At 62.0% G+C, this 24864-nt stretch overlaps 3 protein-coding genes across 14 annotated transcripts in view; 2 read left to right on the top strand and 1 right to left on the bottom strand.

Annotated features, from left to right (window-relative positions):
- Positions 1 to 4911, top strand: part of UIMC1 (ubiquitin interaction motif containing 1) — a 39335-nt gene extending 34424 nt beyond the window's left edge. For 4 of the 7 annotated variants that reach the window (XM_079319968.1, XM_079319969.1, XM_079319971.1 and 1 more), the window contains 4 exons: positions 514 to 592; positions 2104 to 2224; positions 3917 to 3980; positions 4409 to 4911. In XM_079319968.1, coding sequence (XP_079176094.1) covers positions 514 to 592; positions 2104 to 2224; positions 3917 to 3980; positions 4409 to 4662 — 518 coding nt within the window. In that variant the 3' untranslated portion in view covers positions 4663 to 4911. Of the gene's footprint in view, positions 1 to 513; positions 601 to 820; positions 1006 to 2103; positions 2225 to 3916; positions 3981 to 4408 lie in introns of those variants that run through there. The other 3 variants (XM_079319972.1, XM_079319973.1, XM_079319974.1) reach the window with 3 other exon arrangements.
- Positions 4912 to 5699: 788 nt separating this feature from the next.
- Positions 5700 to 11178, top strand: HK3 (hexokinase 3). 2 transcript variants are annotated; one of them, XM_079319852.1, is made up of 20 exons: positions 5700 to 5910; positions 6071 to 6182; positions 6295 to 6346; positions 6420 to 6582; positions 6897 to 7045; positions 7203 to 7334; positions 7442 to 7537; positions 7620 to 7719; positions 7799 to 7982; positions 8134 to 8289; positions 8415 to 8648; positions 8738 to 9042; positions 9119 to 9258; positions 9407 to 9526; positions 9621 to 9716; positions 9838 to 9937; positions 10061 to 10244; positions 10320 to 10475; positions 10646 to 10879; positions 11006 to 11178. In XM_079319852.1, exons 1-20 carry the CDS (start codon positions 5826 to 5828, stop codon positions 11145 to 11147), a joined length of 2940 nt encoding a protein of 979 aa, XP_079175978.1. In that variant the 5' UTR covers positions 5700 to 5825; the 3' UTR covers positions 11148 to 11178. The 2 variants fall into 2 exon arrangements, with proteins under 2 accessions (XP_079175978.1, XP_079175977.1); XM_079319851.1 differs by having other exon boundaries at positions 5700 to 5911; positions 6039 to 6182.
- A 64-nt stretch (positions 11179 to 11242) lies between these two features.
- On the bottom strand, positions 11243 to 23952 carry UNC5A (unc-5 netrin receptor A; the record flags this gene model as incomplete). 5 transcript variants are annotated; one of them, XM_079319854.1, is made up of 16 exons in its annotated part: positions 11243 to 11830; positions 12032 to 12207; positions 12292 to 12456; positions 12551 to 12700; positions 12796 to 13029; positions 13107 to 13275; positions 13355 to 13442; positions 13534 to 13833; positions 14226 to 14414; positions 14499 to 14663; positions 14852 to 15019; positions 15136 to 15316; positions 15410 to 15513; positions 15590 to 15733; positions 15873 to 16094; positions 23841 to 23952. In XM_079319854.1, 16 exons carry the CDS (start codon positions 23950 to 23952, stop codon positions 11671 to 11673), a joined length of 2727 nt encoding a protein of 908 aa, XP_079175980.1. In that variant the 3' UTR covers positions 11243 to 11670. The 5 variants fall into 5 exon arrangements, with proteins under 5 accessions (XP_079175980.1, XP_079175983.1, XP_079175982.1 ...); XM_079319857.1 differs by lacking the exon at positions 23841 to 23952 and adding an exon at positions 18270 to 18508; XM_079319855.1 differs by lacking the exon at positions 23841 to 23952 and adding an exon at positions 19343 to 19498 and having other exon boundaries at positions 11286 to 11830.
- Positions 23953 to 24864: the final 912 nt, after the last annotated feature.

Genomic DNA, 24864 nt, shown 5'->3' with positions numbered 1-24864 from the left:
CTTCCCAGCCAGGCTCTCTGTCAAAGGTCTGGTGCCTCTGCACAGCCCTTGCCTGAGCTCTGCATTCCCCTGAGCCCACAGCTGTGTCTCCCTGCAGCAGGCACGGGAGCCTGGTTTGGCAGGGAGCGGTGCTGTGCTGCCAGAGCAGCTGGATAATGCTGCTCTCAGGCTATCACACTGCTGTGCACCAGCTCTGAAATTCCTGTAAACTACACACTGTTGAGCCAGCTGTTTCTGGCAAGTTAGGTGTGAAATGGTCAGCTGGCTCCCCAGTCTGGGAAAGGTAAATTTTCCAGTTATCCCCCAGGAAAAAAGGACACTTTTCCAGCAATCTCTTCTGTAGGAAATAAGACCCTGCTTGTTGCAGTGCACTGTTTCTTCACCTCTACCATCACTTCTGCTGCAGCTTTGAGTGGAAGTGATGGAAACTTGGTGCATTTGAGCATGATGTAGGGGTGCTTTGGGGTGAATGGTAGTAACCCTTTTTGTTAACCCTTTCTGTTTTTCCTCCAGTGCTCACCCGGCGTCAGAGAGAGGCAAGAAATAAAGCTGCTAGTGGTGGAAGTAGCCCACCATCTTTAAACAGTGACAAGTAAGTAGGTATGCCTGCTCTTCAAAGATTGTTTCTGTGCTTCTGTTCTGTCTTGACTCTGGATGTCTTTATTCCTGTACAGATGCTGGCCGTTGGCTTTATAACAGCATTTCCCTAAGAAATTGCTTTTCCTCAGTACCTCTTGTTGCAGTGCTGGCTATATTTAAACCGAAGCAAGAAGAATTTGCTGTTCTCAGATTGTTTATTTTTGCACTGATTTCCTTTCAGCCCAATCCATGATGGGTCAGGGGCGAATGGCTGCTGGGGGGAGCTGTAGCTAAAATGGTGCTAACTCAGCCAGTTTCTGATGGGAGGTTTGAGCTTGGTAACCCCAGGAAAAGAAGAGGCCAGGACATGGAGGCTGTCAACATGGCACCTGTAGTGATATTCTTAATTAAATTAGACTTTCAGAATAGCAGTGTCTTTGTTTAATCTCTCTCCATGCAGCCCCTCCTCCTGCCACCCACACAAAGCATCATAAGAGAGGATCTGACAGTAAAATCCCTGCTATGGAAGCAATTTTGCTGTTACAAACAGTGGATGGCAACATCACTAATGGAATTAGGCTAATTATAGAGAGGACAGCTTCTGTTTAGACACATTATCTGGGTAATCAGCGCTGACTGGAAAGAAAATACGGGAAAAAGTGCCGCAGAGTTTTGCTCGATGGGGGCTCTCCATATGCATTTTAGAGCCTGGGGTGTTTCACTCAGAGAGTACCACTATCAAATTGAACACAATGTTGCTGGGGCTGGTCCCTGGGGGCTTTGTCTCTTCTTGGAGATAGTCCATTCCTGAATGTAGCTTCCCTCCTGAAGAGCCAGTGTCCTCTTCTGCAGGGTTCAGTCCCTGCTGAGAGCTGGTGTGGAACTGAATGTAGCTGTGTAGATCTATGCCTGACCTTCATCTCCTTTCACCCAGAATAATCTTCCCAAGAACACTCAGTTGTCCTGTGTGAGCCTGAGCATCTTCCACCCAAACGAGGGGGTTTGAGAAATAGACTGAGCCAACCCCCCAGCAGGAGCATGTGCTCTGCAATTCCTCTCCCTGCATGGCATGATGTAAAATGGAGACAGTGCAGAGAAAGGCTTGATTTACTAGTCAGACAAGTTCATCCAGCCCTGGTAAAATGTCTCTCTGATTTAACACACTTGGTTTGCTTTTCAGGCAGAATTTAACTCCCCTTTGCAAAGCCCTTGCACTTCATTTCTGTAGATTTTGACAGGGTGCTTTATGTCTGGGGAGAAATCAGTGGTGTTTGAGATAGTTAGATGAGCAGATTTGATTACTGTCCCGCTGCTGCAGCAGCAGGATACAGAGGAGCAGGCAGGGAAAACTGATAATCACTCAGTCTTTGCGATTGGTGCCGGGCTGACCCCACTGAGCGAGACTGGATTTGGTGACACGTCTTCTCCACGGCATGGCCTGGAGGAGGAGAGTCACTGCTGGTGTCTGGGAGCCCGGCGCAGGGTGAATCCTAATGCAGTGCTCTGTCCTTTGCTGCCTGGCAGGTGTGAGAAGTGCTACCTCTGTAAGTCACTGGTGCCACTGCTGCAGTATCAGAGGCACGTGGACAGCTGCCTTCAGGCTGCTAGGCAAGCTCAGGGAACCAGGAGGCTGCGAAGAGCCAAGGTGAGGGGCGACCCTGCACACCATCCCTTTGCTTTGTGCTGGTTGTGGGACTGGGTTGGCAGCAGGAACTGTTTCCCTGGTTGGCAGGGATGAGCTGACCTGATGTAGGATTACCTGTCCCTGTGGGCTGCTGTGGACAGAGAACTCATTGCCCTCCTTCCCACGACACTGTGCGAGAGCACTGGTCCCAGGGGTGAGCTAATCCAGCAGAGCTGCCAGCAGCCTCTCCAGTGGGCAGGCAGCCAGGGCTGTCCTGCTGCCAGCCAGCACACCTCAGTCCTGCAGCCTTCCTCAGCTGAATGTCGATGGAGTGGAGGCCAGTGTCAGCATGACAAACCTATCTGGATATCCACAAGCCCATTCCCATGGGAAAAGCTTTAGAGCCAGAGCAGGGGAAATTGCTCAGTGCTGGGAGTGAACAGCAGTGTCCCAGGAGAATTGTGGGGGAGTGAATGTGGTGGAGGTGTGCTGGGGGTGGGGAACATGCCTTGCTAGAGGAGGTGGGAGGCAGGAGCGTGGGTGGCAGCTGGCTCACAGCCACTCTCCAGGTGTTAGCCCCCACCGTGCTTCTTCCTGCTTGTGGCAGTCCCAGGGGAGCACAGAGAGGGTCCTTCCAGGCCTTCCTGCTGGCTCCTGCAGGCAAAACCCTAGTGCTGCAGCTTTGCCTGTGCTCAGAAATGTGATTCATGGCATGAAGATGCAACATGATGTCTTAGTTTTGTATAATCCCTTAAATCCATCACAGACCTCAGCCCTTTGGGGATTCAGATGCAAATGATGAGATTTCTGGTTGATGATTTTGGCTGGGATACAGCCAAGTGCTGTGTGGTTCAGAGTACTGCAGGGCATGGCTGCTCCTGCATGTGACCAGCTCTGTGGGGGCTGTTTGACTCTGTCCCTGTGCCCCACAGCTGGCTCGTATGTGGGTCCTGCAAGCAGGCACAGGGTGTGGGGTAAAGATGCTGAAGCCAGGGGGCTCTTTGGGAAGGTTCATCAAGGCTCTGCTACCTCTGGCCCTGCCTTTTGCTGGGGTGGCAGCTCACTGGGGAAGCCTGGGCATGGGCTGGGCTTGCAATTTCTTGCAACGGTGCATTTTGGGGTGATTTGCAGCTCCAACACCAAAGCCAGGATCCCTGCACTCCAGAGCAGTTCTGGGGGCAGGGAGCGGCCAGGAGAGGGAACTTCGCTGGGCCAGGAAGGCTCAAAGCAGCCAGGCCAGCTGGTGACTAGCATGGCTGCATCTTCCCGGGCAGAGACAGGGCACAAGGTGTGTTCCTACTCTGGCTGTGCCCTGAAGGAAGGCACTTCCCTCCAGCACCAATATCCTTGGACAAAGTGGGAGTCTGCCCTTGGACATGCAGTGCTAAGGGATGTGTTCCAGTGTGTCAGAGCCCCTGAATACCCTCATTTATTAGTCCTGTGCTTGCTGGCTGGGGCTAGGCTTGGGGATGGCATCCTGTACCCTCTTTACCAGGTTCTGCTTGATTAGCTGCTCTCTGCTGCCTCTGCTTGAGCTCTAATTGGGCTGGGCACAAAGCAGTGTCCCGTGGCTGGCTGGAAGCCCTGGATTAGCAGCAGTCTTTCCTGCCCAGCCTGACTCTGAGGGCTGGGGGAACAAGTGCCCACGAGGCCATCGTGGCTCAGGGGTTCCCTCATGGCAGTGCTGTGATGGTGGTTCTCCTCTCCTTGCAGGACACTGGAAGACAGGAGAGAGGACTCCTCAGAATGCTGGAGCTCTCGGAGGGCAAGTCTGAAGGTGGAAAACTTTTTATGCTAGCCTACCTGGGTCAGGGCTGCTCTTTCCTAGCTCTCTCCTTTTTATCCTGGCTTGGCCTAGGCTGTTCCAGGAGGACAAATTCTCCTTGGAAGGGTCTGTTCTTTCTGAGCAGAGAAGGAGACTGTGGGCCTAGCTGGCTGTCAACATTCCCCAGCTGGCTGCACACATTCCTGCCAGTACCCACTGGATGTTTGCCCAGAGCCCTTGCAGGAATAGGGGTGTGCTCTGAACCATTGCACCAAGACATGTCCACCTTCCTGGGGGGATGTGGGAGGCTTCTGCTGTCCCTGTCTGTGCACCAGCACTTCCTTCCATGGATCCAAGGACGGGAGGAGAAGAGGAGGGAGAGGTGCTCTTGGCAGCACCCGTGGCTCATACAGGAGGGCTGACCTGTGCTCTTGTTGCAGGTGCTGACACGGGGACTCCCCTCACTGGATTAGGAGACCAACAGTCCTCTCCCACACTCTCAGCTGCTGATGGAGAGCCGCCGGCAGACAGCCCCATCTCCCTTCAGCACCTTCCTTTCCATGTGTCCCCTGCGAAACCCAGCATCTCCTTGGAAGCCATGGATGGTGTGGTGGACTCAGAGCCACGCATGGCTCTCCATGCAGGCAGCCAGCAACGGCCCAAGGGCTGCCGCCGGAGAAGGCACAAGTTCTGAGGCTGGCAGTGCTGCAGGGACCCCCAGCAGCTCCCTGTGCCCCAGCGAGGGTCTTCTTGGCACTGTATCCCTGCTTCACCTGCAGCCTTTGTCTCCTGCGCCCCTTTTATATGTTTTATACAACCTGTGCAGGGAGCGCTGGGTGGAGAAGCGGCTGTGTGTTTTATAGGTGCCTGTGCAGCTTTGCTCTCTGTTACAGAAATGGAAATATATTTATGTATGTTTTTATGAAACTGCAGCACCACGGCAGAGCTCTGCTGGATTTCTCTGGGGAATGGGAGGGCGCTGGAGGGAGGAGAGGAGGAGCAGCAGACGGTCTCAAATCACACTTCCCCAGGCCTCTCCTGGAGTTGGGGTTGGTGGGGAGGCTCAGCCAGGGGGCTGCAGTGTCCTGTGCTCTATGCAGCAGCACAGCACTAACATTCCCAGCCAGGGAGTGGCAGAGGGCACCTTGGTGCCAGCTGACAGCCGCAGTCAGCGGATGCAAGGACCGGAGGAACCACGGCTCGGTGTCCCCGTGTCCTTGGTGCTTTCCCTGCCCTCGGGCGGCTCGACCGTACTCCCGCTTCCCGGGGGACAGCGGGGCTTTGCTTGCCTCGCACATCCGGCCTCGGAGGAACCTGCTCCCCGAGAGCATCTTCACGGGGAACGGGGGAGGGCGACCCATGCCTAATTAATGGGACGAATGGTGCGGAGCTCATTACACCGCGGGCTCCAAGCAGCGCTGCCGCCCGGCCGGGAGCGGGGAGCCGGGAGCGGGCAGCGGGGAACGGGCGGCGGGGAACGGGCAGCGGGCAGCGGGGAACGGGCGGCGGGGAACGGGCAGCGGGGAACGGGCGGCGGGCAGCGGCCCCTCCCGCGGGTGGGGCCCAGAGCAGCACCGCTCATTGGCCGCGGTGGGGCCGGCTCGCGGCGGGCCTACCAATGGCGGGGCCGGCTCGCGGCGAGGCGGCCAATGGCGAGCCGGGGCGCGGCTGTTGCCAGGGGGACGGCGGCGGTAACGGCCCCGCCCGCGCCCGCCGCGGCCCCACACCAACGGACGGGCACTGGCTGCACGTACCCGCCGCGGCCACCACCGGCCCAGCACACCGGCCCCGGCCGCCACCGGCCCAGCACACCGGCCCCACACACCGGCCCCCCACACCGGGCCCCGCCCCGCCACCATGGGCAGCCGCGGCACCCGGTCCACGTCCCAAGAGCGCCGGTCCAGCGGGGCGGACAGAGCAGACCAAAGGGGCGCGGACGGCCGGTACGTGGGCCGGTGAACGGCTCCTGCCCTGCGGAGACCGCTGCGGGTCTGGGGCGGGGGCCGCACAGGCTTTCCAGACCTCTCAGGTTGTTGCAGGGGAGACACATCAGGTTTTGGCCTCTTGCAGACCCGCTCTTTCCACTGGCCCCGAGCTCGGCCCTATGACCTTGGTGGGGCAGAGCTGCCCTATCCATAACCGCAGAGGCAGTTTGAGTCTAGTGCCCAGGGACGAGAATATGGAACTCTCATTTAGCACGGAGATGGACACCAGGTGGGAGCAGAACCGGGTACAGCCCCACTGTGTGCCTGGGCAAGGGCAGGCAGTTGTCCTCGTCCTGTCCTGCTGCCCAGAGGTCAGTGATACACCACCTCCCTCCATGCAGGATCTATGGGAGAAGTCCGGGCCAGTTCCAGGACAGTTCCCAAGCCACACCGGTAAGGCCCATCCCTGCTCCAGTCATTGCCTGCCCTTTGCCTCTGCACCTCTGCCCTAATGTACCATCCCCAGATACAACGAGCCCTGCGATCATTCAGCATCCCACTGGAGAGGCTGCATATTATGAAGGGCCACATGATAGAGGACATGTGCAAGGGGCTGTGCCGCCAGACACATGCACAGGCCAAAGTGAGGATGCTGCCCACCTACATCGCCTCCATTCCCAATGGCACTGGTAAGGCAGCCCAGCCTTAGGATGAACCGTTCTGCAGCCAGCAGCCCTGCACACCTTACTGGAGTCAGCCCTGGGGGTGTTGGGGAGGGGTAAATCACTCTTGGATCAGTTATGGGGTCTATAAGCTTCTCCTCTGCCACTCCTCGTGCCGGGCAGTAGCCAGAAGCTTGTTCCCTTGGCTTCTCTGAGAGTCTCAGGCTCTCAGGAGCCTCCCCATGGGTGAGTGAATGTCCCTGGGACAGGGCAAGGGGTAGATTTTAGGAAATCTGCCACAGGGAAGGTCTCTGCCTGACACTGCCTCTGTTCCCCCACAGAGAAGGGCAACTTTCTGGTGGTGGAGCTGTGCCAGAACCAGGTTCGGATCCTGCTGGTGATCCTCTACGGAGATGGAAACATGAGCCCCCACATGGTGTACAAGATCTTTGACATGCCAGAGGGCATGAGGCAGGGCGAGGGGGAAGCGGTATGAGAAGGCCATGGCAAGGGGTGACTGGTGCTGGGTTCCCAGCATCACGGAGGCTCAGCAGGGCTCCAGGCTGGTGCTGGAGCTCCAGGCTGCCTTCCATAGCCTGGGTACTGGATAAGGCAAGCAGCCCTTACGCCTGGTCATGACTTTGCAGCTCTTTGACTTCATTGCACAATGTCTGTCCAAGTTCCTGGCTGAGACCACCACCTCTGAGATCAAAGAGACCACAACCCTCCCCTTGGGCTTTGTGTTCCCCTTCAGCTGCCTGCAGACAAGGCTGGACAAGGTGAGGGGGAGAGCCCTGTCCCAGGCTGTGACCACAGCACAGCAGCAGTGAGGAGAGAAACCATCCTGGTGCCAGAGATCAATGGCTCTACCCCATGCTCTCCACAGGCAGAACTCCTCTCCTGGTCCAAGGGCTTCAGCTGCAGCGGCGTGATAGGGAAGGATGTGGTGCAGCTGCTGCAGTCAGCCATCAGTAAACAGGAGGTGAGGGCCAGTGGGAAGGAAGGGTAGCAGTTTGCTGTCCTTGTGGAAGGGCCAGAAATGTTCTCAATTTACTCCTGGGCAGCTCCACCATGTGGAGGTCGTCGCCGTGATGAACGACACCGTGGGCACCATGATGACCTGCAGCATGGAGGGAAGGCCCTGTGAGGTCGCCGTGGTGGCAGGTGAGACGTGGGCACCGCCTGTGCCATGGTGGGGGGTGCTGGGGGGCCGTGCTGGTGCTCAGCCCCACCACTCCTGCAGACAAGGGCTCCAACTGTTGCTTCATGGCCGAGTCATACCTGGTGGAAACAGCAGATGAGACCAGCGGGCGGATGTGTGTCAACACTGAGTGGGGCTGCTTTGGGGACGATGGCATCCTGAATGATGTCTTCACACCCTATGATGAACGTGTGGATGAGGAATCTTCCAACCCTGGGGAGAAGAGGTGCTCTTTCTCCCCCAGCAAGGACCCCATCTATCCTTGAGCATGTCAGGCCCCACCAACAGGAGCACACATTCCCCTGCAGTGCTCCTGAGTGCTTTTAAAGGGCCCAGGGAGCCATGACTGACTCCCATGGGGGTTCAAACCCACACAGGTTTGAGAAGATGGTGGGCACCCTGTACATGGGGGAGATTGTCCGGCACGCACTGGTTGCCCTGACGGCTGAGAAAGCTCTCTTCACTGGGACTGATGTTGCTGTTCTGAAGCAAAAGGGAGTGTTCAAAATGCAGCATGTTCTGGATATCATCAAGTGAGTATCTGAGGATCAGGAGCTGCCATGGGAGGATGGGTGTGATGGATGGGTGTTCCTGGCTGCGAGCTTCCAGTGGTACGGGTAGACTTGCAGGTGCTGCAAGGCTATGATCTGCCTTCTAGCAACGAGGATGGCATAACTGAAGTGAAGAAGATTCTGGAATCTGTGGGGCTGCAGCCAAGCGAGCGGGATTGCGGCCGGGTGCAGCAGATCTGCCGGGCAGTGATGGGGCGCGCTGCCACGCTCCACGCCACAGGGCTGGCTGCCATCCTCAGCTACATGTGCCAGACCCGGGATTTGGAGACACTGACGGTCAACGTGGGGGTGGAAGGAGAACTGTACACGGGCTACCCCAGGTGATGAGGAACAATGGGCTCCCAGTGGGGTGCTACCCCAGTGGGATGCCTCACACCCAGCCCCATGCTATCTTCTTCATCCTTGGCAGGTTTGAGGAGATCCTGCTGAGTGTGTCAAGGCTACTGGCCCCTGAGTGCATGCCCACTCTCCTGCCCTCGAGAGATGGCTCTGGGCGGGGGGCAGCCATGGTGGCAGCAGTGGCTCTGCGCCTGGCAGCCCAGCGCCGTGATGTGGACGAGGTGCTGGCCCCACTGCGGCTCTCCCGTGCTGACCTGGAGAATGTCCAGGCACTGATGAGGCAGGAGATGGACCGGGGCCTGTGCAAGGAAACCAATCCCACTGCCTCTGTCCGCATGCTGCCCACCTATGTTACTCACACACCCGATGGCACCGGTAAGGGACAGGGACACTGGGAATGGGGTGCCGAGGAGGCCGTGCCCTGATAATGCACTGTGCTGGCTCCCCACAGAGAGAGGCGACTTCCTGGCGCTGGACCTGGGGGGGACCAACTTTCGTGTGCTGGTGGTGCGCGTGACAGAGGAGGGCATCACTATGGCCAGCGAGATCTACATCATCCCAGCTACCATCATGCAGGGCACCGGCGAGGCGGTGAGGCTGAGGACCTGTGACCAGTGGCTGGGGCGAGGGAATGGGCATTGCCTCCCTCCTTGCTCTCCCTGGGGCAACGATGGGGCTGGGAGAGGCCCCCCAGCATTGCCCCAGCCTAGGCCATGCTGACCACAATCACTATCCGTAGCTCTTTGACCACATCCTTGACTGCATCATAGACTTCCAGATGAAACAGAACCTGGTGACACAGATACTGCCCCTTGGTTTCACCTTCTCCTTCCCCTGCCAGCAAGTGGGCCTGGATAAGGTGAGGGGGTGGCTCCAGCACCAGGACAGTGGGAAGGACCCCAGGATGTGGTGGGAGGCAACTACCCTGGCCCCTGCTCCTGCCTGTCTTGCAGGCATTGCTGCTGACCTGGACCAAAGGCTTCAACGCCTCAGGCTGCGTGGGAAAAGATGTTGTCCAGCTGCTGCGGGACGCTGCCAAGCGCAAACAGGTAGGGAATGTCTGCTGGCCTGTCCCTGTCCCCAGGGTATACACCCTGCATCCAGGCAGTGTCAGCCTCAGGAGCTGTCTGGGTGCCACTGGACCACGTGTCCCCATCTCCTGTTTGGCAGCACTTAGGCATGCAGGTGGTGGCTCTGGTCAATGACACAGTGGGAACCATGATGGCCTGTGGTTATGATGACCCCAAATGTGAAATCGGCCTCATTGTGGGTGAGGAGCACCTCTGCATCCAGGAGGTTCCCCCATCTCCCCACTGCCACCCTACTCAATGTGGCATGGCCACATGCCTCTGCCAGAACTGCAATGGGGGTGACACCAGCACGGGGCCTGCAGGGACAGGGACCAACGCCTGTTACATGGAGGAGATGAGGAACGTGGGCACTGTGGATGGAGACCAGGGCCGCATGTGCATCAACATGGAGTGGGGGGCCTTTGGGGACAACGGCTGCTTAGATCACCTCTTCACCCACTTCGACAGGGTGGTGGATGAAACCACCATCAACCCGGGCAAGCAGAGGTGGGTGAGGGCCCTGGGGCAGAGGGGGCTGGGGGCGGGGGTGGCTGTGCCTAGCTGAGGCTGTGCCTTGGATAGGTTTGAGAAGCTCATCAGTGGCATGTACCTGGGCGAGATCGTGCGTCAGATCCTGATGGTAATGGTAGAGAAACAGCTCTTGTTCAAAGGCAGACCCTGCCCCAAACTTCAGACCAGGAACATCTTCCCGACCAAGTTCCTCTCTACCATTGAGCTGTGAGTGTTTGGCTCCTGTGGATTCCCTGAATCTGGGTGGGGGGTTATCAGAACTTCCAGGAGAGGGGCCAGGCTACAGCGATGTGGCACAGGCAGGGCAATGCTTAAGGGATGGGGACAGTGATGGGGATGAGCATTTGACTGCTAACAGTGGCACTGCTCTGGAGCAGCAATGGGCTGGCCCTGCGGCAGATACGAGCCATCCTGAACGAACTGGAGCTGGATGCCAGCTTTGAGGACAGTGTGCTGATGCGGGAGGTGTGCCAGGCCGTGTCCCTACGGGCAGCCCAGCTCTGCGCTGCTGGCTTGGCTGCTGTGGTGGAGAAGATGCGGGAGAACCGGGGCCTGGATCAACTGTCTGTCACTATTGGGGTGGATGGCACTTTGTACAAGCTGCACCCATGGTGAGTGGGGCCAGGGGTGGCAAGCACCCGTGGGCATCCTGACCCTATGAAGGGGTCTGTGGGGGGAGGCATAGTACGCATAGGGTGGGATCATCAGTCCTCACCCTCCCCTCCTGTCCTGCCTAGCTTCTCTGACAACCTCAAGAAGACACTGAAAGACCTGGCACCCAACTGCAATGTGACCTTCCTGCTCTCAGAGGACGGCTCAGGGAAAGGGGCCGCGCTCGTGGCAGCTGTGGCCGATCGTGCTGCCAACGCCGCAAAATAGTCACCACTCCAATAAAGCCCTTTGGTCTGCACCTCCAGCTTCTGGGGGCATCCTGGGGGGCGTGGGGCAGTGCATGGCCGGGCATAGCCCCACATAGCAATATATATCGAATTTATTTACATTCACGTCCGGCAGACCCCCCGCCCGCGGCACCGCTATGTACATAAGGCCAAGTGTAAATACTTGAATGCACTTAATACAGAATTAAAAAAACGGGCTTTACACAACACGGCACGGGGCCCGGGGCCAGCTGGCCCCACACGCAGACAGCACGACGGCACCGCACGCACGACGCACACCCAGTGCCCCCCCAGATCCCCTCCTTGGGGCTCTGGGACCCCTGGGGCTGGGCTGAGTCCCACTGCCACAGTGCTGGAAGGCCTGGCTGCCATGGGGCAGGGGCATCCTGCCCTCCCAAGGGGGCCAGGCAGCCTCCTCATGGCGCTGTGGGCAGTAGGAGCCTGGTGGGCCAGCCAGGGCCCCCCTCAGCCCCATCGTGGTGGTCCCCTGGGACCCGCCATGCTCAGCACTCGGCCTCGGAGAAGAGGGCACCGTCCTGCTTGCCCACCTCGGCCACGGCAGCAGCCAGCTGGGAGAGGTTGCCATTGGGGAAGTGCCGTGCTTCCCACAAGTTGAGGATCATGGCGGTGGGGCTGGCCTTCGAGGCGAAGAAGCTGAGATGGCTGGAAGAGGACAGAGGGACCATGTCAGGGCACAGGGATGGCTCCACATCCCATTACCAGCTAGCCTCACCTTGTGCAGCAGCCCTCTCCCAGGATCCCACAGCATTCCAGCATCCATCCATCTGTGCAGGATGAAGCCAGAACCCCTGCCTCCATCCACCATGCCACCCCATCCCCAGCACTGTCCTCAGTCTTCATTACCTGTCAAGGTTGAGCTTTTGTGCCAGTGTCCTCCAGTCAGCTCCCCGTGTGCCCGGCGGGTCCAGGCTGCTGATGATCTTTTGGCGGATGAGGAAGGGGATCTTGAAGGCACTGGGGCCCACCAGAGCCGGGGTGCCCACCTCATCGGGGACCAGCCAGTCTGAAAACCTTGTGTCCTAGGGGAGGACATGAGCGGAGAAGGGAAAGGGATGTGAGGCAATCCTATGGCCACCCCAGGAGTGGCCCAGTCCTGCCCTCACCTTGGCGATGTTGAAGTTGACGGTGAAGCTCTGCCCGTCTCCCTCCACCTGCCAGACCCAGATCTTGCAGGCCAGCTCACAGGTGCTGGTGCTCAGGCGCTCCAGGGTGAAGGTGCAGTGCAGGAAGGGCTGCAGCCCGCTCCAGATGTGGTAGAAGGGGATCTCCTGCAGTGGGTTGACAGAGCTGGGTGTGTCAGAGTGGCAGAGACACCTCCCTGCACCTCTATACACAACCTCACACACTGGCCAGACTCCTCACCTGGTAGCTGGCGAGGAGCTTGCTCTTCCAGAGGGAGCTGGGCATATCGTGGATGGAGAGGCGCAGGTTGTGGTAGCTGTCCTTGAAGTGCAGCACCCGGGGGGCTCCGATCAGCTGCCCTCCCAGCTGCTTCTCCAGCTGGATCACCTCCTGCCAGCACAAGCAGCAGTCAGGCAGGAGATGCTGCACTCCAGGAGCGCGACTCTCGCTCCAAGCCGGGATGGGCAGGCTGGGGACCCCGGTACCTTGAGGACGTCCTGGGTGTCACTGAGGCAGTAGACGCGGATGTTGTACTCGAGCGAGGGGCAGGCGGCAGGCGCGAACAGGACCAGCTTGAGGCGCTTGGAGGCCGCCATGCTGAGGGACTCCCCGACCAGGGCGAAGCGCCCCAGCTGCTCCGTGAACACGTAGCAAGCCTGCGCTTCCAGCTGGCAGTAGTACAGCTCCGTGCACGGCTCAGCGCCCAGCTGCAGCACGTCCTGCGGCACCCAGGCAGAGATGCACCTCAGCCGTGGCTGCCCCTCCTCCATCCCTGAAACCCCTCGCCCTTGCTCACCTCCCACGTGCCCTCGCACGACTGCTTCTTCAGCCGGATGCTCCAGTTCTCAGCACTGGCTTCCACGCAGTGCCCCATGGCCAGGATGGCGGGGCGGGTGAGGAGGACCCCGGGGGGGCCACAGCTGACGATGGGGCTCAGCAGCGTCTGGCAGCCAGCTAGGGGCAGCCTGGGGCAGCAATGGGGGCAGCTGAGTCAGGACAGAACCCCCTCCAACAGCCCTGTGCCCCAGCAGCCCCAGCACCTACCTCACCTCCTCCTGCTTGTGCAGAGTCAGGTAGACCTCATAGATCTTCCCCCGTGGGATGGCATCGGGCGGGATGAGCAGGCTGATCCCTGGGTGGGAATGGGGGTGCAGGCAGGGGGTGAGCCCCGTGAGAACCCTGCCTGGCCTGGGCAGTGCTCTGGAATGCCCACCCCGCTGTACCTGTGTTGGGGATCATGAGCCGCCCCCCCAAGAAGTTGAAGGTGCCATAGGCCATGTTGTTGGTGCCGCGGGGCAGGGAGCGGAAGTAGCTCTGCGTGGAGAGCCGGGCCACGAAGTCAGCGCCCTCGGCAGCGGGTGAGCTGTGGTGCAGCGTGTGCCGGCCGGCACCCAGCGGGCTCAGCAGGTGCCCGTTGGGCAGCTGGAGCTTGGCAGGACCGTCCTGGCGTGGGCAGAGCGAGCCCTGGTATGTCATGGTGGTGGTGCTGAGGTCTGGCTGGATGGTGAGCAGGCTGGGGTTGTCTGCAGCACAGAGCAAGCAACCATGGCGCCGGGGCAAGGCAGAAACAGGGGTCCTCACCAGTGGTGCGTGGGCATGGAGCATACAGTCCCTGCCTCATAGTGAGGACCCCACAGGGCACAGCCACCACCCCTGGGGATCTAACCCTATGTGACAGAGCACTGACTCCACAGTCAGGAACTCTAACATACAGCGTCCCTGCCCCTAGATCAGGGATCCCATAAGGCAAAGAATCAACTCAAAACCAGGGACTCACAGGCCACAGAACCCCACCCAGGGATGCCCTGCAGCAGGCAGCCCCCACCCAGAGACACCCTGGCAGGTATGGCCACCTGCAGGTCCAAGGGACACCGTGTCCCAGTGTGGGTGCACTGTCCCTGCAACACTCACTCACCAGCCTTGCTAGGTTTGATGCTGACGGGCTGGAAGCCGGCGGTGAGGATGGAGGAATCGGCCACATCAGCGTCCAGACCCCCCTTCTTGCGGCAGTACACCAGCACCCCCACCAGCAGCAGCAGCACCAGGCACACGGCCACGGCCACCAGCCCCACGTACAGTGCTACATCCTCTGCGCCGGGGGTAGCTGCGTGGGGCAGGGAATCAGCACTCAGGCCACCTCCCAGTCCCCTCTCCCAGGGGACAGCCCTGCCATCTCCACTGTGCTCACCGTGGGTGCAGAGCTCAGAGGTGCAGTTGCGGGTGTCCAGCTCGGGGCCATGACAATCCCGGCCTCCGTTGCGCGGCGCTGGCTCCGAGCACTCGCGGCTGCGCCAGTGTGTGCATTCGGCCCCGCACTCCGACCACTTACTCCACTCCGACCAGGCGCCGTCCACTGCAGGCACAGCTTGGGGTCAGCACCCTGCTGCCACCCCCCTTCCCTGCCCCAGGGCCGGCAGAGACGGACACACAGGGGAATTGGTGGACAAGACATCTGGTGGGGACAGGGACTGCAATGGGCGCAGTGGGGAGTGCAGCATCGGCACGACGGGGCGCTGGCAGTGCCCCGAGCAGGGCAGGTACCTGGGCAGAGGGTGGTGCAGGCGGTTTTCTGCACATTTTGGCCCTCACAGAAAGCACCCCCATTGAGGGGTGTGGGGTTGGTGCACGTCCGGCTCCGCTTCTGCCAACCCCGTCCACAGCTGGTGCTGCAGCCCGACCACTGCGTCCACGTCGACCAGCCGCCGTTCACTGGGTGGAGAGGGACCTGTCAGTGCCCTGCCACTAATAAGGGGACGCAGGGAGGGACAGGACAGGGAGAGTGACACCAGGGCAGCGTGGTGGGGACTGGCATGGAGGGGCCATACCATAGACGGTGATGGCAGCAGAGGCGCTGCGGCGACGGGCCACGATGTTTTTAGCCACGCAGGTGTAGTTGGCAGTGTCGGCCAGGCGGGCCTGACGTAGCACCAGGCTGTGCTCTGGTGTCACGTAGACGTTGGCGTCCAGTGCGGGATCCACCAGCTCCTCATTGCGCAGCCACTCCACCTGTAGGGCACAGGGATGTCACTGGGTGCCTGTCTGGAATCACACATCATCACCCTCAGCTGCATCCCATCCTGCCTGGCTGCAGGGACCCACCTCGGCCGGGGGGATGCCCTCGGGAGGGCGGCATGGCAGCACGATGCCCTGCTCAATGGAGACCTCCCTGGCTGTTGGCTCCTGCTCGAAGTTCTTGCGCAGATCTGGGGAGACACAGGGGTGAGATGGGGATCTGAGGCCAGCACCCCACACTCAGTCCAGACACCTGCAGACACTCACAGGCAATGCGCACAAAGGCTTTCTGGCTCTTGGTGGTGCCAGAGGAGCTCCAGGCCACGCACTGGCACCAGTACTCCTCCAGCCCAAAGATCTTCTCCACTTGCTGGCGGGTGACCTCGATGCGCACTTCCATCACTGGCAGCCCTGGGACCAGAGAGTGGCACGTCACACTGGCATGTTGGGAGCTGTCCCCGTGGCCCCAGCCCCATGCAAGCCCCGCCAAGAGTGGCACACGTGGCTTCCCAGGAGCGGGGCTGGCACCGCCCCTCCTGCTGGCGCTCACCAGTGCTGCGGTCGGTGCTGTGCTGCGTAACGTGGTCACCTTGGTGCACCCACTCGCCATTGCACTTGAAGTAGATCTGGGTGGCAGGGGTGGCACGGCAGGCCAGGCTCACTGCCTTGTTCTTCACAATGTAGACATCCTCCGGCTCCAGCTGGAAGTGCGGCAGCAGGTCCGAGGATGCTCCAGATGCTGGGTTGGCCACAGTCGCGCTTTGCTGAGCACCTGTGGGGAGATGGGGCTCGGCCACCTCCACGTGCCCTGGCTGGGACATCACCCACGGTGGCACAGCCACATGCCAGTGGCCCTGTGCCTCACCACTGTCCCCTCCACCAGCAGTGCGGCAGCCCTCTCCAACCCTGCCATCCATCAGGGAAAGCAGCCACACAGTGGCTGTGCCCGCTGAACCTTTGCCGATCCCTCATGTCCACACTTAGCACTAATGAAAAGGAAATGTAGTGTGACCAACAAGGGCCATTGCTCACGCCTCCGGGGCGCCTGCTACCCCTTTCTCCAGCACGCTGTGAGGCACTGACCAGGGGCCACATCCTGCCCTGCTGCACCTCAGAATGGCACAGGGATGCTGGACAAGCAGAGGTGACACGGCAGGGTGACACAGCAGTGCGCCCTATCCTGTGACACTGACACCCACCCTGACATGGCACATGGGGGCTGGCTGTCCCCAGGGTGGTGAGGATGGCTCAGTGCTGCACACACATGTCCCCATGGGGACATGACACATGGCACAGTCCCACGATATCCACACCCCCCCCAACCCAGACACGGCCAGGTGCCTCTTTTCCCCCCGCCCCGTCGGTGCTTACTACGGAAAGAGTTAATAAACCAGGGCCCTAAATAAGCATTTGATTAACAAACGATAAAATAGTGATTGTGTCACTGAATGAAGCTGTAATTGCTGCTGCTAATTGGCTGGTTAGGATTTAATAAGCAATTAAATGGGATGGAATGCGCAGTAATTAAGTACCTTCGTTTGGCAACCACCAGCCACTCCCCAAGTGCCCATGGGACCCCACTGCCTGTGCCCACCCCGGTTGGCTCCCGCCTGGCACGGCCGCCTGCGTGACGAGAACGCGAGGGACACGGGGGTCCCTTGAGCCCTGGCTGTGTCCCCCAGGGACCCTCCAGGCCCTGCTGCTCCCCCCAGCCGGCTCAGACCCCTCAGAGCAGGCGAGTGGGTGCCCACGACCCCTCCGCGATGCCCGCCGGGACGCGCAAGGTGCGGCAGCTAATTTACGCGGGGAAGATAAACGGCGACTATAACGCGCCGGTTATTACCCCATCAGCACTTTTACAATGTCACTGGCAATTAATTTAATTAAAACTCCTGTCGGGGATATACAGGCATTTCATATTTCACCGGTTTAACGACCCCCCCAGCCGCAGCCTGGGGCCAGCCCAGGGGTCACGGCACGGACAGGCGCTGCGGTCCCCGGCGCTGCGGTCCCTGTGCCGCCTGCGGCACCGCGTCACCCGCGGGTCGCACCGCTGTGCCTGCTGCTCGGGCACGCCGGGTGCCCGCACTGCACTAGCCACGCTGGCACGTGGGCGCTGGGTAAATAAACCCAATTTATTTATGAAATGTCATGTTTGCTGCTGCACAGCATCGCGGCTGCCTCCCGCCCGGGCGGCTGTGGCAGACGCGCCGGGTGAACTGTGCTGCGGGACCAGCTTTTTAATCACACGTGAAATGAGTACAGCGATTGCCGAGCTGCGTGTCTATCCATCACGGCTGAGTGGAGGGGCGCAGGAAGCCTGGGACCAGCAGCAAGGCATGCAGGATGCAGGATGGGTACTGAGCCCCCCCAACTGCCCACCCAAGCGTGCTGTGCTGGGTGTCTTGTGAGCGGGGCGGGGGGAGCACGGACAGCAAACAGAGCTGGGGATGTGCAGTGAGCGGCAGAGCCGGCGTGCTGCCCAGCCCTGGATGTCCTGCTGCTGAGCACCGTGCCAGGCACCGATGGGGCTCTGTGCTGTGCTGTGGGCATGGATGTGGCACAGCCAGGAGGCTGGAGCTGGCATGGAGCCCCGTGAGGGAGCAGAGGGACTGTGCTCTGGGTGCTCCATGCACTATAGGCACCCCTGACGGGCAGCTTACACACCGTGTAGGGAACACAACAAGCGCCCCACGCACCCTGCGACCACCCTATGGACCACGGCCACCCCACGCACCGCAGTCACGCCAAACACCTCGGGGATCTCACGCACTGTGGATGCCGCACACTCTGCGGGCACCTTGCATCCCATGGGCGCCCTGCAGCCACCTCCGTGCCCCCCCAGCCCCCCCAAAGCGTGGCCGCCCCAGCCCGTGGGTGCGGGCCCGGCGTGGGCAGCGGCCCCCCACGCGGCGCGTGCCGGCTCCCGCATCCTCCCCGCGCTCACCTGCCGCTGCGTTGTCATGGAAACAGGCGAGATGCTTATGTCACCTTGGCAAAGGGAACCGCGGAACTTCGGTGGGGACGGGGAACAAGCGGACGGGGTGGGGTGGAGGGGCGATGGGTTCCACACACCCCTCGCCCCCCCCTCCCCTCAGCGTGGCAGGGCAGAGCCTCGGCCGTTCTCCCTGCAGTCAAAGGGATTTCTGGGAGCACAGTTTGCTCCAGCGCCGATAAATCTCAGCCGGTAAAGTCGGTGCATTAAGCAGGGCTTTAATATCAATTATCCCCCCGCAACACGTGGGCTAACGAGTGGTGCCTGATGGAGGGGAAGGGTAGTGGGCTGGTGAACAAGTCTGCGACATCCACCTCAGGGTGCAAGGGGATGGGGACACCCTGCTGTGAGCTCTGGGCACCCACTTTTGCCTTCATCACAGCACTGTGGGACCCCCAGCTGCTCCTGCCCCCCATGTACAGAGCTCCCCTTGTTCCTTGCCACCCCAGCTGGTCACACAGCCTCTCACCGTAGCACCTGGGCCCCCCAGCATCAGAAACACCAGATGTACTGGTGTTACTGGTCAAGGAGAGACCGCAGGACACTGCACTGCCCATTTTGGGGGGGTAGCGGGGGGGGACATGGATAGAACACACCAGACTCCAGTGGGTGCCCCAGTACATTCCCTCTGGTCCTCAAGGGGCTGATGCTTCCTGGGTGACAGAGCCAAAGCCCCCAGTGGTGCCGGGAGCAGCCTGATGGGTGTCTCTGTACCTGCTGCGAGGAGACACTGAGAAGGTCAGCGTGTTCTTGGCGAGGGGAGGCTGCCCGCCGGTGCTGCGGCAGTGCCAGCCCCCGGTGGATTCCCCTGTGGCACTCCCCTGGCAGGGAGCAGGTGGCTGCCTGCAGTGGGACAGTGCTCCAATGGCACGGTTCTCTCTCAACACTGCTGCCCACCACATCAGCCACCCCCCACAGGGCATCCCACCCCATCCTCCCTCTGCCCTCACCCCCTGCAGGCTCCCCTGCCTGCTGCTGCCACTCTGGGGGTCCCCATAGCAGTGTGGGGACCTCAATGCCAGTACCTGCCTCCCCTACTGTGCCCCTCTGTGGACCTCCCCAAATCCTCCTGGGCTTTGCAGCCGGCAGATTCACTCCCAGCTGGTGCCCCATCCATCGTGTCTATGCCAGGCCTGGCACACCATTAACATGAAAGATTTCCTCGCACTTTGCCGGCACTCGGCCTGTGCCCCAGCAGCAGGTAATTAAAGCCATAATTGCTGCTGATTGCTCCGGCCTTAACGAGGGAAGAGTGGGCATCAGGAGGAGGGCAGAGGGTGCCCATCTGTTCCCAGGGGAGCCTGGGGGTGCCAACCCTGCATGCAGGGGTCCCCGTCACTGGCACTTTGCTCTCTGCAGGGTGCAGAGAAGGGAACTGGCACAACTCGTCACAATCAAAAAGCTCGTCTGAGGCTTTGAGCTGGGCACCATCCTGCTGGGAGAGGCTGGCTCTGAGCCACATGAGCTAGTGTTGTCTCTGAGAGACCCCCCAGCCATGGGCCACAGCATCATCCAGCACAGCCCAGCACTGCCCAGCACTGCCCAGCTGCTCCAGCCCTCACCTGGTGCATCCAGACATCATCAATGCTTCCTTTGCACCCACCCACCTCTCCACCCCACACAGTCCCACGGCAACACCAGGCGGTGCCAGTGCCAGCCCCGGCTGGGAAGAGGGCCAGCAGGGTCGGATGCCAATGCTGGGCAGCAGCACCTGGCTCCTGGCCAGCCTGGCGTGTGCTGAGCCCTGGGGACGATGCGACTGTGGGCACACGATGCCAACGTGGCCTCCACGCTCCAATGGGCACCGTGTTCCCGGGGCTGTCCCCGCCTGCCCTGGGACCGTGTCCCCAATTTTCTGGCATGTCCCCACAAGCTGGCCATTGTCCGGGCCCCTCAGGCGTGTGGCCCACGCGTGCAACGGGGCAGGCTGGGTGGAGGTGCCTGTCTCCCGGTGAGTGCCTGGCAGCGTCTGGGTGCTGATGAAGCGAGTGCTGGTTGTGAATGAATTAGGCGGGTTTGCATGACAATGGAGCTGCCTAATTACGGATTTGAGCTGATATTGCTCTCCCCATTACATGCAATTAGCATGTGCCAGGGCGGGCAGGGCTCCCAGCGCCCGCCCAGGGCTGCACGCCCTGGCTGTGCCCGCACATGACCCACGCTGCACCGTGCCAGGGTCTGAGAACAATGGTGCCAGTGCCACCAAAGACAGCCGAGGGTGGCAGCCCCTCTCCAGGGACCGCCTATGCCTGCTTGAGGGCTACCAGCCCCGGTATCCAGTGATGGGCTTTCTTTCCCAGGCACACAGAGAGCCCGGGCTGAGAGGGAACATGTCCCCGGCCAGCTCTGGGTAGCTGAAGAGCCCTACAGCTCCCAGACTCTCTGTGCTGGCAGGACTCCTGCCAAAACCTGCCAGCCCCTCTCAGCAGCACGGCATGGGAAGGGGTCCCGTGCTCGGTGGAGGAGGAGGGGGTCCCCCAACCCAGTCTGGCAATAGGATGGTGGGGGACACAAGACTGGCCCAGTGCAACGTGTGGGAACTGTCACTGGAGTCTCAGTCCCGGGAAGCTGAGTGGGTTTCCTGGCTTTCCTTTAACTGACAGTGAGACACAAAAGCCCTGCCAAGCCCTGGCCCCACTGGAAGGAGTGTCAAGGTCACGCTCAGTCCTGCATCCCACCAGAATGTGCAGGGGACAACAGTCCCAGGTGCCAGGGTCCAGCCCCACGGTCTCTCTCCTCTCACCCACACGTGTCACCCAGTGATGATGGCAGCCCTGGCTCCCCACAGCCCTGTGGCAGCAAGGGCTGGCTGAGGGACTGGGACCTGAGAACGCCATCCTGCAGGAGCCCCAGCAGAGCAGAGTCTGGGGGCTCATGGGGAGCAACCTGCCTGACATCCCCCCAGAAGCAGCACCCAAAGAGCAGGAAGACGTCAGAGCCAAGGGGTACTGGGCAACTGGGACTGACTGGATGAGGACAGGGTCCCAGTGTGCCCAGTCTGGAGCCAAACCACCTCCGCCTTCCCATGGGCAGACATGCAATACATAGACCAGTGATTGTGCTGACAGACAGAGCAGTGCAGGCACAGAGGGTGCACCCGTGGGCACAGGGAAGGGAGGACAGTGGGACATGCACAACACTCAGTCCCCATGCTAACACCCCTTGGGCACCAGCACCAGTAGCAGGGTGGTCTTGTGTGCTGCTGGCCACCCAGGTGGGCCAGGCTGTGAGCTGCCCACAGTGACGCTGGGGGTGCCCAGCCCCTGGTGGCACCGTCAGCATCCCGATTCCCTCCCGCAAGCACCTGCCAGGCTCCGCACGGTTTGATGTAGTGCCAGCCCCGCGTGGCACCGCGCCAGAACAAACAGCCCTGGGCAGGCTGCGTCTGCCGCGTGCTCGTGCTGGCAGCCGGCACGGCAGCTTCCCGGTGCCCGGCACACGCCAGCCCTGCCTGCCACCCTGCGCTCCTGCTGCCCCACGGAGCCACCGGCGCCCAGCCACGCACAGGCTGGAGGATGCTGGATGTGCAACGACCTGGGGTGCCAGGCTGTGGGGCATCAGGCTGTGGAGTGTAGTGGGTGGGGGCTGTCTGCTGGAGCCTGGGGGTTCCTGCAGCCCAGTGAAGTCATCAGCACAACGTGGCTCTTGTGTGATTAGAGCAGAGCCTGTGGCCCCGACCAGAGGAGATGGAGCAGGAGCTGCTGTGGGGCTGGGGCAGGAGATGCACTAGGGCCTGGCACTGGCTGCAGTGATGCCAAGGGGAAGGGCCCAGGCGCAATTGGGGTAGGGACAGTTCTTGGGAAGAACCCTGGTCCTCTGCCCTTGCCCACCTGCCAGTGCAGCAGCTGAAAAGGCAGCTCCCCACCTTGGGAGCTTGCCTCTCACTGCTGCCCATGAGTGACCCTCAGTCCTCGCTGCTGTTCTCGCCCTTCCCCTGCGGGCACCAGCGGGTGGGCAGCCCACAGGCATGGCTGCTGCTCCACAGCAGGCAGGAGCCCTTTGCCTGGACACCTGGGTTCGCTGTCCCCAGCCTGTGACTTGACGACCCTAGTGAGGGGCACCGTGCCATGCCACGCCGTGCATGCTGTGCCATGCCTTGCCAGGCTGGAGCAGAGGCCCAGCCCTGCCCCGTTCATGCCAAGCAGTGCCTGTGCAGGTGACTGGGCTCAGTTGTGCCGCGGCCGGCTGTGAGCTGCCTGCCAAGAGAGTGATGGGGACCAGCACCACAGCACACTGCCCGAGCCGTGCTGGCACCTCCGAGCTCCTCACACCTCCCGTCACAGGGCTGCTCTGCTGCACCCTCCGCCCTGCTGCCCCCCATCTCCATCCATCCTCACAGTTCCCAAGGGTTCCGTGGGGACAGCCGTGGTCCCTGCCCAGCTGGGGTTCGGTACCCACGGCACCCGTATAGAGTCCCCTGCACCCAAGAGGTGCCCACCCACCACGCCGTCTCTGCAGCGTCCCCCTGCAGACGGGGCCATGCTGGGAACGCAGAGTCCCTGGGGATGCCCAGACGGTTACGGGGAGCACTGGGGCTGCAGCTCCTCTGGGTATCTGCCATGCCCACCAACACACTGAAACCATGCTAGGGGAAATCTCTGCTGGCGGGTGGAGGGTCAGTGGCCTGGGACCCTGGGGCGCAGAGGGGGAGTCCCCCCCACCCCGGACGCCCCGCAGAGCTCACGTCCAGCCTCGCGCGGCTCCCCGCCCCCAGCCTGGTCCTTTGTCTGCAGCCGCCACTTCCCGTCTGCCGTGACACCTGCCAGCGGCCGCCAGCCCCGGGCACCCACCGTACTCCCGGCCAACGACCCCACGGACCGGCCGCTGGAGCCACCAAGCCCCGGGGCTCCACCCGGCCGCTCCCGCTCCCGCCGGGTCCCGCCCGGGGGGGCATTGCCGGGGGCAGCCGTGCTCTGGACCGTCCGCGTCTGCAGCACCACCGATACAGTCCCGCATACTCCCCGCGTCACGACCACCCCCGCGCACCCCCGCGGTGTGACAGCACCCTCCGAGCCATCCCATCACCGCGGTCCTCCGCGTCCCGGCCAAGTGATGGCAGCGGCAGAAACGCTGTGCCAGCGGCAGGGATGCTGTGCGTGGGGCAGGGACACCACGCGCGGGGCAGGTGCGCTGCGGACACCGCTGCCCGGCGCTGGTAGGGCCCCGGGGGAGCGGAGCCGTCGTGGGGAGCGCCAGCATCCCCCAGTGCGGGCAGCGTCCGGGGCAGCGCCGGCGGGACACGCGTGTGCGGCCACGCTTGGGCAAGGGGCGGGGGGCGGCAGTGCCCGCCGTGAGGCGGGGGGCACATCCCCAGTCCGGGAGGGCGCTCCACCAGCACCCGAACCTCCCACAGCCAGCGGGCATCCCGCACGGCGAAGGAACAACCCCCGTCCCCGGGAGGGCACCGGCGTCCCGCAGGACGCCCACTCTCCGCCGCTCCCCGGGTGACCTTGCCCGGCGCCCAGTCCCGGTGCCGGGTCCCCCCTCCCGCCCAGAGCCCGCGGGAGGTGCGCGGTGACTCACCGGCGGCGGCGAGCAGGGCAGCGGCGAGCAGGGCACCGAGCGGCCCCGGCGCGGCGGCGGCAGCGGCGGCGGCGGCGGGGGGGGCCCGGCGGCGGGGCGGCCGCGCACCCATGGCGCGCCCCGCGGAGCGCTGCGGGGCGAGGGAGCAGGGCGGGCCGCGCTCCGCGCCGCCCTCAGCGGGCCATGGCGCCCCCGCCACCGCCACCGGCCCCGCCGCGGCTGCCGCCCGCCGCCGCGCCGCTCCGCTCCGCCCGGGCGCCGCCAATGCGGGGCGGGAGCGCGGACCCGCCCGCGGAAGGGACGGCGCAACAGCTGGGCGCGCCCCCGCCGCCGCCCCCCGCCCGCAACGCCGGCACCGCTCCCCCCGCTGGCACTGCACCCCCTCGACTCTGCACACACCCGAGCCGGCACGGGGGGACCGTCCGCACCGTCCCCGAGTGCAGCGCAGCGCGGCTCTCCCGGTTCGCATCCCCCCCGGGCACGGCGCTTCCCCCGGCACGGCGTCACTCCCCTCTCCGGGATGCCCGCGGGCTCTGCGCCCCCCGGGACACCCCCCAGCAGCTCACACCTGCTACGCGTTTCATCTCCCCTCCACACCCCACTTTGCCCCAAGTCCCTGCTTCACCACCAGGTGCTGCCAGGGTATGCTCCCCAACCCAGCCTGGCACCCCACGGGAAATGTCACAGAAGAGGGACCACAATCTTGGCGGCACCTGTGGGGCCCCACCTTACTGCCGTACACAGCGTCTGGCCTCAGTGCTCAGCCACACTGACCTCTCCCGAGGGATGTGGCTGCAGGATGTGGCCCCTTCCCTCTCTGTCCCATCCCTGCACCCTGCCAAGGTGCCCACAAGCAGTGCCACCGTCACCAGTGGGCAGTTGCAATGTGGGCAAGGGGCAAAGGTCGCCGGGGGTTGAGGCTGTACTGAGGTGACTGGGGTGCTCCCCAAACCCTGTGGCAGCCAAAGCCTACAGCATGGCAGCCCTGTCCCCAGCAGCAGGGGCTAGGCTGTGGCTCCCAGTG

Source organism: Erithacus rubecula (assembly GCF_903797595.1).
Source record: "Erithacus rubecula genome assembly, chromosome: 16".
Taxonomy (NCBI): domain Eukaryota; kingdom Metazoa; phylum Chordata; class Aves; order Passeriformes; family Muscicapidae; genus Erithacus; species Erithacus rubecula.
This window is presented reverse-complemented; position numbering and strand designations above follow the sequence as displayed.